Source organism: Colius striatus, chromosome 18, assembly GCF_028858725.1.
Source record: "Colius striatus isolate bColStr4 chromosome 18, bColStr4.1.hap1, whole genome shotgun sequence".
Taxonomy (NCBI): Eukaryota; Metazoa; Chordata; class Aves; order Coliiformes; family Coliidae; genus Colius; species Colius striatus.
The window spans coordinates 6,298,212-6,313,012 of NC_084776.1; the positions used below are offsets into that span (position 1 = coordinate 6,298,212).

The following is a 14,801-nucleotide window of genomic DNA, read 5'->3' on the forward strand; positions in this document are numbered from 1 at the left end:
AACTTTCTACAAGGAAATACTAGAAGAGCCCTAACTAACTGGGTGAACATGACCTAAGGACATTGCATGGACCGAGGAGCAGAACTTGGTTCAGTTTCACAACATGCCCCAAATTAAGACCAAGTCTGACATTATGTCACAAGTACAGAGGCACCTCACAAACAGCTACCACAGGCTATGTGTACAGGAGGGGAGAGGTTCATTTTATCTGTACCACAGAGTTGCAGTGACGTGTGCTATGCAAATTAATCCCTGATTAACTTATCACCTTTAGTGGAGTTGTTGTACCACATCTGTGGAGGAAGGTCCTGTGTTAGGGTATTTCCCTGTGTCTCACGGGATTCTGCCTCTTGCCTAAAATTCCTAATTCACAGTGGGCAGCTTCTGCCTTCAGTAGTTGTTCATGGTGTCAAACAGGGATGATGCAGATCTAGTGGATGCCAGCTGGGGTGCCAGCTCCCTTTGTATGCCCTGCCATGAGCTTGAGGAGAGCTGCCAGGCAGCCAGCCTGGACCTCACAGCAGACCTTGCCAACCTGTGATGACTTTACAGTGTCATTACTGACTTCCAGGTGCTGTCTGGCAAAACAGACTAGCAGAGAGGGAAAAAAATCAAAGGCAGGAATTAAGGAAATACTCAAGTCTCAGACAGACAAGATGGGGGGAAACTTAAAAGGTCCTGGGAAGAGTCTTAGTAAAGAATTCTGCTGAAGCTGGTGCAAAGCAAAGCCTGAAGCACTCTCTCAGGCAGCTCACTTCTAATGAAAAAACTCAGGCAGTTTCCTTTTAATGATGGGAGAGAAGACAGAGATGCCTAGAGCGTGTCACTACTCCTGTGATGTTCCCCCAAATGCAGGCTAAGGAGGCAGGAAAATGAAATGGCACCTTTGGCACAAATGTCAGGGAGGTCATGAACTGACTTTTTCTGACATTTATTCTGGGGAGTAGCAAGATCTGATCTGGGTTCACTCAGTAAAGCATTTGCATCCGTTTTTCCATGCCAGCTGCACAGTAAAGGACTTTTCACTTGCTAAAACATAGAGCAGGTCAAGCCAGCATAATCATGAAGCGCCTACAAAGCACACCCTGTGCCACTTGGCAGTAGGTTACTTATCAGCTAGAGTAATTGGCTGGGGCAGCACAGGAGGTAATAAAGAGAAGCTGTTTGTGTAAGCACAGTGCCAGGTATGAGCAGGCTTCCTTTCCTGTTGCACCTCATGCTGATTTGCAAAGCACTGGAAGCAAAATGAAGTGTGACCGACTCCTGAAGAAGTCTGTATAAAGGACATTTAGAGCTAAGGGCTGGGGAGACCTTGAGCATATGCAGCTCTGGAAGTCACAGTTTTATGTCTAGTTGACTATAAATATCACCTTTCTCTGCTTGAAACAGCAGAAGCTCAGCTTTCTTTCCAGGACCCACAGAGGTGTCACATTTTACAGATGGAAAGAAGAGGCTGCCAAAAGCAGCATTTCCAGCAAGGCCCTATACATTCACTTTATAACAAAAATATATATGACACCTGATTTTGATACATGCAAGATGTGGACTTGTAACAATCTCTGCTCAAAGTCAGCACTGCACGAGTAGCAGCAGATGTCAAGTTTCTTTTCAAACAGTCAATGGTGTTGCATATAGTGTGCAACTCTTCTTGAAGGAAAGGATTTCACTTGAATTTCCTCATTTCTGGAAAGCACAATGAGCAGTTTAGAAGTCCCATGATAAAACATATGAGAGTGGGCTGGGAATTTGCAGCCCCAGTTTTTACTCACAGTTCTGCTTTTGGGCATATATCAGCTACGTGGCTTGGTAGGCAAAGGGTGGAAGGCAAGATTCCACTGGCTGGAAGAACAGAAGTGGCAGTTCCCTGGAAAGCCTGTACAGGGAGGTTGGGAGCACACTGCATGTGGCCTGAAGCTGCACTGTAAAGCTATTCTGTTTGCTGCAGGGCATGGTGGGGTCCAACCAGTACGTCAAGGCTCTGTGAAAGGAGAAAACACTGAATGTACGACTCCTCCAGGTTGCCGTGTATAATACCATCTTCCTCTGTTACACGAGTGTTCCTCCATTTCAGACTGAGAGCAATGAGCAGGAGAAGAATCTAGACATGCTGAGAACTGCCTAGATCACCCCAAAGTCCTCTAATGGTGAGCAGCCAAACTTGGAATGCTCTGGGTGTCTCTTGCTCTCACCTGCTTGATTATTCCACTAACATGCTCTCAAGTGCCTACAGAGGCTGATGGAAGCCACAGCAGGTATAACACTCCCCAGCTTGTGGGTGGTTTAGCTGCAAAAGAAGCTTAGAATGATGGACAAACACCCACAGGCAAGCAGCACCTGACACTTGGGCCTTCTAGAGCTAAAACCCAAACTATCCTACTTCAGCCCCTGACCCAATTGCCACAGCTTATCCTCTCCTTATCAACTCAGCCACGCCACAAACTCCTCCTGGTTTTACTGGGCTGAAGCAGGATTTCACCACAAAATGGGCACACAGAATTCACAGCAGTTGCAGGAATCCAAATACCAGGTCCTGATATATCTGAACGAAGATGGAGTTGTCACCAGCCCTTGGCCATGCTGAGCTGGTGGCACCCAGCAGAGAGGTTCTGTGCTGCCTTTGCAGGTGTCAGCAAAGCACATTCTGTCCACTGCAGCATTTTTTCTTTGTAAAATGACTCCAATATTAACTTCTTCCTGATTTCCCCTGGAACAGCTGGATTCTGCCTTCTGTTTCCGTAAAATGATTGTTAGCACAGTAAGTAATTAAGTGGTTTAACCATCCTTTTCATTTCCCAGCTGGAGCTGCAGGGGTCTTTGGTTGCATTATTTAGAGTATTAAATAGATATGGAAAGATAATCTATTCAGGACCTTTGAAAGCTTGCCAATTATAGCATCCAGTGACTCAAGCAACAGTAGAAGATGCTAGAGGATGTTGCAGGATTATATGGTGTGTTGTAAACACATCTGAAGCACCGAATACAACACACAAAACCAGCCTGAAAGTCCAATCACCCTCAAATGTGAAAATACCAGCGAGGCAATGGCTTTTGCTGACCATGCTGAAGACCACGCCAAACCAAACAAAACCGGATTACAGGGGGACCTCAGGTGCAGCCTGAACTAACGCACGCAAATATCCCCGCTGAACCATTTCGTGGCATTGCCATCTAGTGACAAGCAGTCAGCTGGCGCCCGAGAGAACACCGAAGCTCTGAGCACCTCTGCACAAGTAAGGAAACGTGGCAGAAAGCCTGTGCGATTATCCTTCTCCCACGCTGGGCCAAGCAGAGGTTAAACACCCTTTTCCAGCTTATTGTCACCGTTGTGTGAGAGTGCTCAGCCTGCACACACCTGGCATGGGTTGGCACACACAGGGAGGAGTATCTGCTGGGCTGCCTGTTTTACATGTGCTTAAAAGGAGGTATGAGCATGTGCAGGGACAAACAAGTTTCTCAGGTGCTGCCCCAGCCTCTGAGATGCCAGACAGCCCTAGGACTGTCGCTGGACAGACTGTCTCCCAGGGCTTTGTAGAAGCCTGGGTCACACATCTGGAGAGATGCCAGTGGGTGTGCTCAGTAGCCCGGCTTCGAGCAGCTCCCACAAGCACAAAGCAATGCATGGCTCCCCTGGCACGCTGCTCCTGAATCTGAGGGAAATCCTTCCTCTCCTCCTACTCTAGGAAGGGATTTTTATAAATTCAGTGGCTGAAAATCCCTGCAGAAGTAGAAACCCTCTGGGTTGGTTTCCCTCCCCCCACTTACCGCTCTCTTTCTGCAACATCGAGCTAGGAAAATTAGCGCTTCTGGAGTGGGCAGACCTGCCGTGTCCTTGAGACACCTTTCCCGCAAGCCGCCGTGCCACCCCTCCCGCAGCTCGCCCAAACCCGCCCGCTCCTTGCCCCACGCCCACTAGATGGTAGCAAACCGCTGCGCACGGGGCGGCCCCTGCGCCGCCGGCCGTGGCTGCCCGTGACCCTCGCCCACCTCTGGCCAATTCAATTCAGGCCTCTGTCCCTCCAAAACCTTGCTGGCCTTAACCCTTAAATCTACGGGATCCTCATCCCAGTAGCTGATTGCAGATGGTCATTTAAGCAGTGCTGGTGACAATAAAGGGAGTGAGGTGTGTTTCTTTAAATTGCTTTTTCTTACCTATTTTTTTAGGGGGATTCTAGTACCAGTCACAGATAAGGCTTGTTGATGTGTTTCTGGAACACCTGAAATACAGAAAGCACAAATAGGGCTTTCCTGCAGCTTCTTGCAGAGCTCTAACACACAGCAGTTCTGATGGAACAATGCTCTCCAGAAGCAGGACAGTTAGCCAAATTCACCTAACTGTCTCAACTAAGCCAGAAACAAATGAAATGTGAAGTGCTACTTCCCTAGATGCAGCTACCATTACAGAGAAAATAACCTAGAAAACAACCTACTTTTATGTGGCATCCGAATTACTTACCAAACAGAGAAACAAAGTGCCCAGAGCCCAAGCTCTGGCAAGTTCAGAGCATATCCACAAGCAGCCAGCCTGGGTGGGAGCCTTCTAAAAAACCACAAGCAAAACTCAGCAAAAGAGCTTCATAGAGAAATAGTAACAAAACAGAGCAGAAAAATAACTCTCCTCTCAAGCTCCTCTGAAACCCAGTGTTGGAAATAAAGGGATTTGGCATCCCCTGTGAGGAACTACCACAGGGCTAAACTCATCTGTGTGTAGAGCGGTGTGAAGAGCTTGAACCTGTGAACTGCCCTGCTTTCTTGGCTCAGCCTGGCTTACCTTAATGCCATGTGGATCCTCTAGCCTAGAAGTGGTGTGAAAGTATTTGAGTGGTCCCAGCCTGGTGGGGTTGGCCCCTCAGCCTGGGCAACACGAATGCATGACAGAGCTCACCTCTGGGGTCCTGCTCTGTGTGGATTTGCATGGGATATTGCACGGATCCACATTTTCTCTCTGTTTAGGGGCTAACTTCCTTCCTGCTGTTTTCTACTCAGAGAGGTCCTTTATCAAAACACTCTCTACACAACATAACCACTCTGTATGTCAGCTTAAGGTCCCTCCTGCTGCAGAGCAATCAGCGTCATTCAAGCCAAAGTCAGAAGCAGGGCTGCAGAGAGCCCAAGTGCCTGGTTCCTCCCTCAAATGGCTGCTTCACAGAACAGAGGAGACTTCACATTAGGAGCTAAATAATCCATTCACTAAAGACCCCTGAAGAGTTGAGGTTCCAATGTTTCTGGTGATGCTGAAGCATCAGCTGGGAGCTGAGCCCCCATTGCCCTGCAGCACAGAGTTTGCAGGTCCCAGGGGAGTACCATCCCCTGCTTTGCAAGGAGCTAAATAACTGCAGAAGGGATGGAGAAAAGGCTGCTGTACTTCAGGCTGAAGTTGTGAATGCATAGACATCCTAGCACTTTCCCTTTTAGAACAATCATGGACTGATCAAATCTGCCCCTTCTCCATTCTATGATTCTCCTGACTCCTTCCACTCCCGTTTGGCTGCAGCTCTCCGTCGCAGTCCCGGCAGCATCATTAACCGGCTTGCCGAGCTGAGCTGTCCTCTGCCGGCGCGGTGCAATTCGCAGAGCTACAACTGATGGGGGCACACTGCTCGAACAGCAAGCCCTGGGCCATGTGCTGGGATCGAACCGAATTGCTTCAGCGAGGGCTGACATTTCACAATCTCCCTTTTAACTTCCCGTCCGCTGTTGCTATACGATACCCGCTCCAACTGTTCACAATTAAACCATGACCAGAGGTTTGACCACTCTGAATGATACAGATTATCATCAGCAACAAGAAGAAAGGGAAGTGCACAGTCGTTTTCTTTTCAAAAGCTTTTAATAGGACACATTTGTTTTTGTCATTTGTAAAGATTTACACTCGGTTTTTGTGTCTTTTTTGTTTGTTTTTGCTTTTGTTAAAAAGGAACATTGTAACCCCATTTTCCCCCATGAATACCACCTTTTGTTGCCCTGACCAAAAAGACCTCGTTTTGGCCTATATTCCTGATACAGTATAACAATATATTAACTATTAAATACAAAGTCCTATCATATATACTAGGTTGTTACAGACATTGCAATGGTACTGTGCCTACTCTAGTCACCTTGTGTAATAGTGTACAGGGGTTATTATAGGCAAAGGGGCAGAAAAGGGGAGACTGGGGCATAGCCTAATTTACAACAATAACACTTTTGTTTTCTTTTTTCTTCTTGAATACACCTTGTGCTGAGTGCAATCCACAGAAGTCAAAAACAGTGTTTTTCTTTGCCCTCCTCCAAAAATATCTACAGTACAAACGGCCTGTAACCAAGCTGTGAAAAATCAGTTCTATGTGCGAGGGGCTGCAAGAATGGAATTTACATTTTCCCAGACACGTCTGCAATCTCTTTTTTCCCCATGTGTCAGACTGGCAATAGCAAAATATCCTTCTCTCACTTGTATACAGTAAATCCACAGTAGTAAAGTGCTGGTGTGCTTGAATGAACTGGATAGCCATGCGACTACTTTACTGTCGAGAAGAGGCTGAGTTTTGGGGGTGAATGGTTTTAAATGGGTACAGTTCTTGAACAGTAATAGCACTGCAATATTGTAGAACTTGAGCTTAGCTGCTTACTTCTAAACACAACCTGGATGCAGGCTCCAAAACTAGGCTATACATGTTGTAATACAGTAGGTCTGGCTCCAGGTTTATGAAAAGAAACTTGTAGATAAGAGCTGCTTCTGTTCCCAAGATGCTACGCAGACTTTTAACAATTTCTCTATAGATTGCTACAAAAATATAAAAAATTCTATCAACAGAACCATTCTACAGAATTCTTGTGGATTTTGTACATTTTGTTTAAAAAAAGTCAAATTCTATAAAACCCCCCCAAAAGGTATTTAAAACGATCCGAAGATTATTGCACACACTGCAGTATAGTTGTATTTGTCTTTCAAAAGGGCATCTAGAAAAAACTCATCCAGTTTAGAAAACAAACTATTTTACATGGATTTCTTTTCCTGAATGAATCATCATGGAGTGGTTTTTTTTATTGGCTAGTCTTTACTGAATATTCACCTATGATGTAAACTTTTTGTTACTTCCACAAACTTTGTCAGTGGGCAAAACTCCAAGTATTGAAAACAGAAGAGCCTTTAGGCTCTCTGTTACATTTGAAGCTGAGCATTTGGGTTAATTTCACATCATCATTTTGTGCCATCATTTCAAGCTAAAATGTTCCATCTCTTTTTCTGTAAGGAAGGAACTGTACGAGTATCATTCCAGCTACACAGACACAATCCTAATCATTAAAGAACCAAGGTTGGCAATTTTAGTGGCCTAGCTATTTCCCCAAATTATTTAGTACATATGAAAGGAAAAGCTGAGGCTCATTATGAGTGTAAAACCAAAAAAGGGATTAAGAATATTTCCCAGGCTTAATACAGTGTAATTTTATTATTCCCTTAAATATGATCTGGGGGAAGAACTGATGAAAGGTTTGTTTGAAATCATTGATTCGAACGGGCTTAACTCTGGATTTGGACTGGCATATCAAAGAGAGCGGTCTCTGTATGGGCCCATGTGGAAGGAGGAAAATGTCCCAGCCAAGAATTAATCTAACTGCAGTAAATAGTACAGAACATTAATCTTCCTACTTCAAATACACCGATTGCCTGACTTCCTGCTGAAAGCCCTTAACGTTTCTCCAGGACATGCAAATCAATAGGGATTGCTTATGGAGTAAACATCCTCAAGTGAAAATAAAGGAGCTTAAGACCTCACATGGGCTGTTGGGTATGAACAGCATCTTCTTTGTGTATGTAAACTTGAAGCTAATGCAGATTCATGTAGTCGTAACACTCTAATCTCTGAATGGATAAAAGGCTGTACATCAACATGTTGTAGTGATTTGAAAAGATCAGCAGTTCTCAAAAAGTTACAAACTCCTGACTGACAGAATTAGCACAAATCCTCCTCTTCCTTGTGCTGCTTTCAAGACAGATCCAGCAAAGCCTTATCCATGTACGCATTTTTAAACCTGTGACTGTCACACAGTTCAAACCACGCCTTACTTAGCCTACATTTTAATGTGATTTCATGGAGGGTGAGTGAAGTTAATGTCAGGTTTCCATCAGTCTTGTGAAGAGAGGGAGGTGTCAAACCGGTCCAACCTCTCGTGACTTTCACACTGTGCTGTCCAGTTTTACAGATTGCTTTTTGCAGAGGGCATCAGCACAGAAGAAAACAGTTAATTTCTGAGATGACTGACATTAAGGACATGTTATAAAGTAAGGACATGAATTCCATTTTACCTCTGTATCATGTTGTTGCTGCTTAAGGCTTTTTATAGATTGGAAATAAAATTACACTTAGGGTCATGTAAATTAACTCTAGCAGCGATAGCAAAAACCTTCACTTCTTAAACTGAAAATCAACAGTCTCTTCAGTACCTACAGACTTACTTACACACATTCCATCCCATAACTTGCAGTAGGCCTCGCTTCTGTTGACACATATGATGTTCTGTTAATGCACATGATTTTAATTTTAAAAACATGACTTAAATATGATCAACCTCAAGGCAGTTTAAGCAAGAGCTTAACTTTAAACATGTGCTTAAGCCCACTGCTGTGTGGCAGGGTCTGCACTGAATTTACCCACTGCCAATCTCAAACTTGGCCTTAGTCTCCTTTCCTCACTGGTGCAGGAAGGAGGAGCTCCACTGCCAACAGGGGGCTTACCAAGGTGAAAACAGCAAAACAAACTGTCTTACAGACACTGGAAAAACGTCTCAGAAGTGACCACAGGCTTTTGTTGCTTCAGTTTTTCTTGGCATGGATGAAAATTAGCCATTGACATGATTCTGAGTCACCAGTGGGTGATACTCTCTCATAATTCAGTGATGTGTACAGTTAAATGGCTCTACAACCACCATCTTCAGACACCTATCTGTTGTACTTTCCTGGGTTTATGCACTTGCTTTCACTCTGAATGTTGATTTTATGCAAGATTGGACTATTAACTTTGTTACAAACCCTGCCATTGCATTTCTATACTACCCAAACAATCTCTTTTTTGTTTTCCAGAATATGATTGAAGTCCAAGGGGAAAAATAAATTACATTAAATAATCCTTATTTATGGCTGACTGTGGGATACATTTCCTCTGTAATGCACTAATTGGCTACATTTTGTGCTTTGCAAAACAAAATGAAACCCAGACAAAACAAAAAAAAAAGAGAAGGGATTAAATATATATTTTTTTAGGTTAAAATATTCATAAAAACCAACTTTATCTCAGAAATATTCTGAGATACATAAAATAGAAGAAAATTAAATGAGTCTTTAGTCACAAAATGTACTACATCCCGCAATACTAGATTCAATTAATTTAATAAAATATAATATACATATAGATTCTGCACATTGTATTGCTTTTACCTAAGCAGAACATATGCTTAAGTAAGCGTGATATAGGTTAACCACTCTTTTAACCAGCTGGTTCTTTAATCTTTCTTTGGAAATTTTTTACCCAGTGCCATTTTGGAATACAGAGTTTTTTTTGTTTTTGTGTTTTTCTATTATGTGAAAGGAAGAAAACATTTGGCACCAACAGAAAAGTAACTCAGGGGTCCATTTCCGTTTGATCAAAGGAAAAGCTAGGAAGTGTCAACAAGTCTTTCTTTGGGGTAGGAGATGTTGACATACTGTCTGGAAGCAACGAATCCCCTATATCCATCGAATCCTTGGACTCACAGGATGGAGCACGTCGTCTCAAGCAAACGTCTCCACTAGGAGGTGAGATGCTGTGAGGTCCTCGAGGCAGCAAACCCTGTCCATCGGGTGGATCTATAGATATACACGGAGGGCTCAGTTTTTTCTTCTGCCGTGTTCCTTGCAAGCCTTCCATTTCACTTACCACCTGACTTATGAAGCCAGAAGAGCTAGATGTGGAATGATGTTGAGGGCTGTTTTCCATTGAACAAATTTCTATTGAATGTCTCCTTTGATCATCTAACCAAGAGGGCGGTTTTTTTAGAAGACCCTGGGTGTCTACACTGTGGTATTTCTTCAGGTCCTTCAATGTAACATTGCCGGTATTGCCTATGTTCCTCTTAGGAGTGAGAGGCTGAGCCTCTGAACAGGCACTCAAGGCTGTACAAGTTTCTGAAGTGAAAGGCTCAGAGGAGCTGTTTATTTCTGATACTTCTTGGTCCATTGAATCTCCAGGTGTCTCCTCACAGGAGTCTGCACAAGCACACGATGTTGGTGCCTGCTTTGAAATATTATACTGATTGTGGGAAAGCTGCTGTGTGTGAACGCTTGCCCGGCTCCATGCAGCCAACTCTTGCACTTCTGAGGGCGTCAGAGCCACTGATGACTCCTCCTTGGGCACAGTGGGGACATTTGGGTCAGAGAGTTCACTCACCTCGGTGTGGAGATTCTCCTTGCTATCCAAAGAGTCGTTCTGTATAGCCATCTGTGTTGGAGTGCAAAGGGATCGAGGAGGAGGGGAGTTGCCAGGTGAGAGAGACAGACCAAACAAAAGTTAGTATAAGTAAGGCACACATCATTTACATGGTACTCAAAACTCTTTTGGGGTTTACCTTTAGCTTTCTCTTCTGTCAAAACAGAATGCACCTACTCAAACCTAGACATATCCTTGTTATGCAAAGGATGGGGTTCTAAGGATTAAGATCTACATACAGCAAGGCCTTTATAATTTTAGCAGCCTGGGGAGGAGCGGGAGAAGAAAGGTGTGCAAGTGAGCCTGTGTATTCCCTTCTCTAGCTCAGGTGATGCTGAGGGCATGGAGCAAGATCCCCAGAGCCAGTGACACCAGAGCAACCAGACTCTGTGCCAGCATCAAGGCAACAGCTTGTCCCTGGCTCTGGTCCCCAGGCTGGAGTCACAACTGCACCATCTTACAGCAGGGGAGCTGGAGAAGCTGGAGTCCAAAGCTAGGCTAATAATAATGAGAAGAATAGTCTGTTATTATTTCAATTCATTCTTATGCTTAAGTTCAAGCTTCCTAAGGCACATTTTGCCTTGGCTGTCTAGAGCCACATGCAGCATGAGTGCCTGCTGGCAGAGAGAACCTGGGGCATGTTTTGAAGGCTTTGTCTTTTTACTGCTGTGCATCCTTTGTCAAAAGGGTCTATAAATCAGCCACATTACCCAGCCCTTAAAGGCAGAGTCTCAGTTTGATAAAACTCTTAAATGATCTTAAAGATAAAAAACTTCACAGACAAATTTGGAGGAAATGCATACAGCTGGTCTCAGTCCTTTACAGAAGCATAGGGAGATGAAATTCCTCATACTAAGGAATGCTTTTGTGACGAATCGCCCCAAAATGATCTTAGAATTCATATAAAAATTGTCCCGCAAGGATCGTTTGAGCCAAATGATCTCTATTCAGGCAAAGCTCTCATCAGCTGCAGGATGCACATGTGTGCATGCACAAACACCAGAGTCTGTTGCTACATCTGCACATTGGGCTCCCTTTGGCATCAGTGAGAGAAGATTTAACACAGCAAATTATTTGATCCAATGCTGGTGATTTTTTTCTAGTTAAAATTTGACAGCATAACACTGGCAACTAAGCACAGTCCAGAGTGGAGCTAATTCTCCTCAGTGCCAATAATTTGAGTGAGTGGAAGCAGAAATGATATCCTGAGAAGAGACACAGACCACAGAAAAGAAGAATACAGAAGCAAAAAGTAATTATTGTCATTACTTTTGCTTGTACACCAACCTGTGTTGCACACAACACCAGCATTAGCCACCACCAGCTCTTTCCTTCCCTATGATACGGGCATCTTTGGTAGTTGTTCCTAGTAATTGTTTGTACAAATGTTTTACTGATTTGTTTCAAAATAAAAAGACTCTCTGGCATCTCATTGGGGCATCCACACGTAGTAGCCACAGCTTGTTGCAGCCTACACCTTAGATACACAGTCCTGGAGCCAGAAAATCAATATAGCTTTAATTTCAGGTGGGATTCCCCTGAAGAGAAGAGCTTTTGTGCAATGCACTGCCAAGGGCCGTACTCCTCAGCAGGGAATGGTCTCTCAAGCATCCAATCCACTCATCTTCATCCGTGAGGGCATTGCTAATGGTCAAACTTTCCAGAGTCTAAACTGCATAGGATTGTGGGGACTGTGCTTGCTCTCCAGCACTCTGGAGGGAAAGGGAGGTTAAACACACAGGTTTTAATGGTCGAGGAAAGTGCACGGACCAGGTATGTGGTGGATGAGATTGATCTATGCACAAATTTAGGAAAGAAGAGGGCACAAGAGGGAAGGGAAAGGAAAGAAAGAAAAGAAAGAAAATAAATCAAAATTACATGCAATATATGTAACAGTAAGGAAAAATAGGGACTGCAAACCAAAATGCTTTGCTAGGTTGGGCTACTGTGAAGTACTAATGACACGTTAGCGGTGGCAATAAAAGGAGCCAAGCAGAGAGCGCTTGAGCAAGCAGAAGTGCCAGGGGTGTAATGGGAATTTAGCCTCTTTAAGGACTAAGTTTCACACTGTCTGGCCATCTAGATTGCAATTAACAGTAACAGCAATACTACCCTGTTGCCAGGAACAACCTCACTGCTCCCATTAGCTGCATCAGGTGCTTCTTGCTACTCGGGAGCGTGCCCAAGGCAACACCTCACCAACCTTGGGAGGGATCTGTCTGGCCCATGGACTGTATCTGCTCACTGTTCCAAAGCTTTTTTCTCTCTGAAATGTCATTCCAAGAGCATGCTCATGTCACTGCATGAGCAGAGAGAAGAGGGAGGGGAATAAATAAACATATGAAAAGGTTTAGAAAAAGAAGCCTTCAAAGATATGACCAAAATTAGGATGAGGAAGATGGCTAGCATGGTAATTTATTCTAGACAGAGCAGTTCAAAAGGATGGCTCTGTTATTCATTAGAAAGCAAGAGAGATTGGTTATGAACTAGAATCATGACATCAATTAGTTTCCCCATTAGCAGTGATTGGGGTAGCTGGCCAGCCCTTTGCAAACGAGTACATGCTAGGAATTTCTTATGTCAATTCAGTATTACAGACTAATGTAATGGTTAACCTTGGTACTTCACATCCATTTTTAGAGCCTAATGAATCAACTGTCTAATTTGTCAATGTTGATTAAAAGATGAAAGAAATGAGTATATTTTCATGCAGGAAAGAAATTGCTTTTGAAAAAATAGAACTGATCTATTTTGTGTATATAAAGTCAGGCATGAAACTACTAAAGAAAGCAGAGTTTGGGAATCAGATGTGCCCCTGCTCCAGCTGCACAATCAAACCTGCTTAAAAATGTGAGAGTGGAGCACAAGTTAAAGTATTTTACTAAAAAAGGTAATTTAAACTTATGCTTCCAATCAACCAGATTGGAATCTATGATTAGATCTCTTAGATCTTTGGTTGAATCAGGATTTAAATCAATGCCAGGCAAAAACCAGGGATAAAACCAGCTGCAAAATAAAATGTGTTCTGTTTTGCATACATTCAAACTTTTCAAAAGCACACAGAGGATTCAAAAGGATCTTAATTTTCAGTTCTCACTGTAAAAACAGTGTGCTTTCCATGATGGTTTTGCATACAAGATATCCAGCTTCCTTTAAACCGTTTTCTCCTTTTGGAAAACCAGAGGAGCCAGAGGAAGGGTGGCCTAGGATGGAGTCTGCAGTCACTGTGTCCTTTGAAGCACTGAGATAATCACAGCAGTTAAGAATTAGTTCCTTAACCCCAATGAGCCCCTGGGGAACATTTGGCTGCATTTATGAAGAGGGCTGAAAAAAAAAATCAAGTGCTAACAGTGTGGAGAACGTTTAGGCACGTTGCCAGAGGAGATGATACTCATCACGCACGTTCTTTGGAGACTCTTGGATGGCTTTCAGATCAAAATCCATCAACCTTTTTGTTATTCCTGTAGGAGAATTACAGTTCTCCAGAGTTTTCTCTGTGGATCCCTCCTTGAATTTAAAGCATGGTCAACCTACAAACACGGCAATATAAAAACCTCGGCAGGTTCGTGATCATAAGTTTGCTTACCTGTCTGCGGAGCAGCCTTTCAGCAGAAGGAGAGTGCACCTGCTGGGAAACCTGGGCTTTGCTCTCCCTCACCACATTGTCATGAGCTCTTACATGGTGAAAATGGTCTTTTGGAATTTGCAGGAGAGAGCTGGTGTCCGCTGGCTGTGACTGCACAGATGCCTTTGAACCTTGCAAGACGGAGAAGAGAGAAGAGATGCGACGTGTTCATCTGGTGACTGTGTCCCAGTCTCAACGACCTTTCAGGGAAAACTGCTCTGTTGTGCTTTAGACCACACAGGCATGGCAAAATCACTGTATTCAGCAGCTGGCTATCCTTGATTGGGAAAAAACTCCTACCTACTAATAAATTATTCCAAAATTGTCTATTATTTCATTTTTCTTGGCATTTCCCCCAACACAACTGAGACCAGCTCCTGTTAAGAACAGAAGATTATGAACTAGCAATTTCTACATCCCTGCTTCAGGGCCAATAACTTTGCAGGCAACCACACCACAAGGATCTGACTTTGAAAGACTCTACAACAGGATGCCTCCATACCTGAGTGTAGGAAGAGACCAACTGCTGGGATCTCAAAACCAGCATGCACACTAGAAGCAAAAGGGAACGGCACCTGGCAGCTTTCAAGGCTAGTTTTACAAAGCATCCCAAGAGAAGGAAATACATACTCCAGCCTCTTTCTGACCCTTTGTGGTTGCTGGCTACTTCTAAAAGGTCTGAAACTCTGCATGCTCCCCTCCCTCTCATCCCCGTCCTCAACAGGCTCAACATTTTT

The 14,801-nt window shown here is 43.8% G+C and overlaps 1 protein-coding gene across 1 annotated transcript in view; it reads right to left on the reverse strand.

Moving 5' to 3' along the window:
* Window positions 1-9,596: 9,596 nt before the first annotated feature.
* Window positions 9,597-14,801, reverse strand: part of CACNA1G (calcium voltage-gated channel subunit alpha1 G) — a 139,124-nt gene continuing 133,919 nt past the window's right edge. Inside the window, exons 38-39 of the mRNA XM_062010454.1 lie at window positions 14,026-14,195; window positions 9,597-10,451 (exon numbers count right to left, since the gene is read on the reverse strand). Of these exons, the coding sequence (XP_061866438.1) occupies window positions 9,597-10,451; window positions 14,026-14,195 (1,025 nt within the window). The remainder of the gene's footprint in view (window positions 10,452-14,025; window positions 14,196-14,801) is intronic.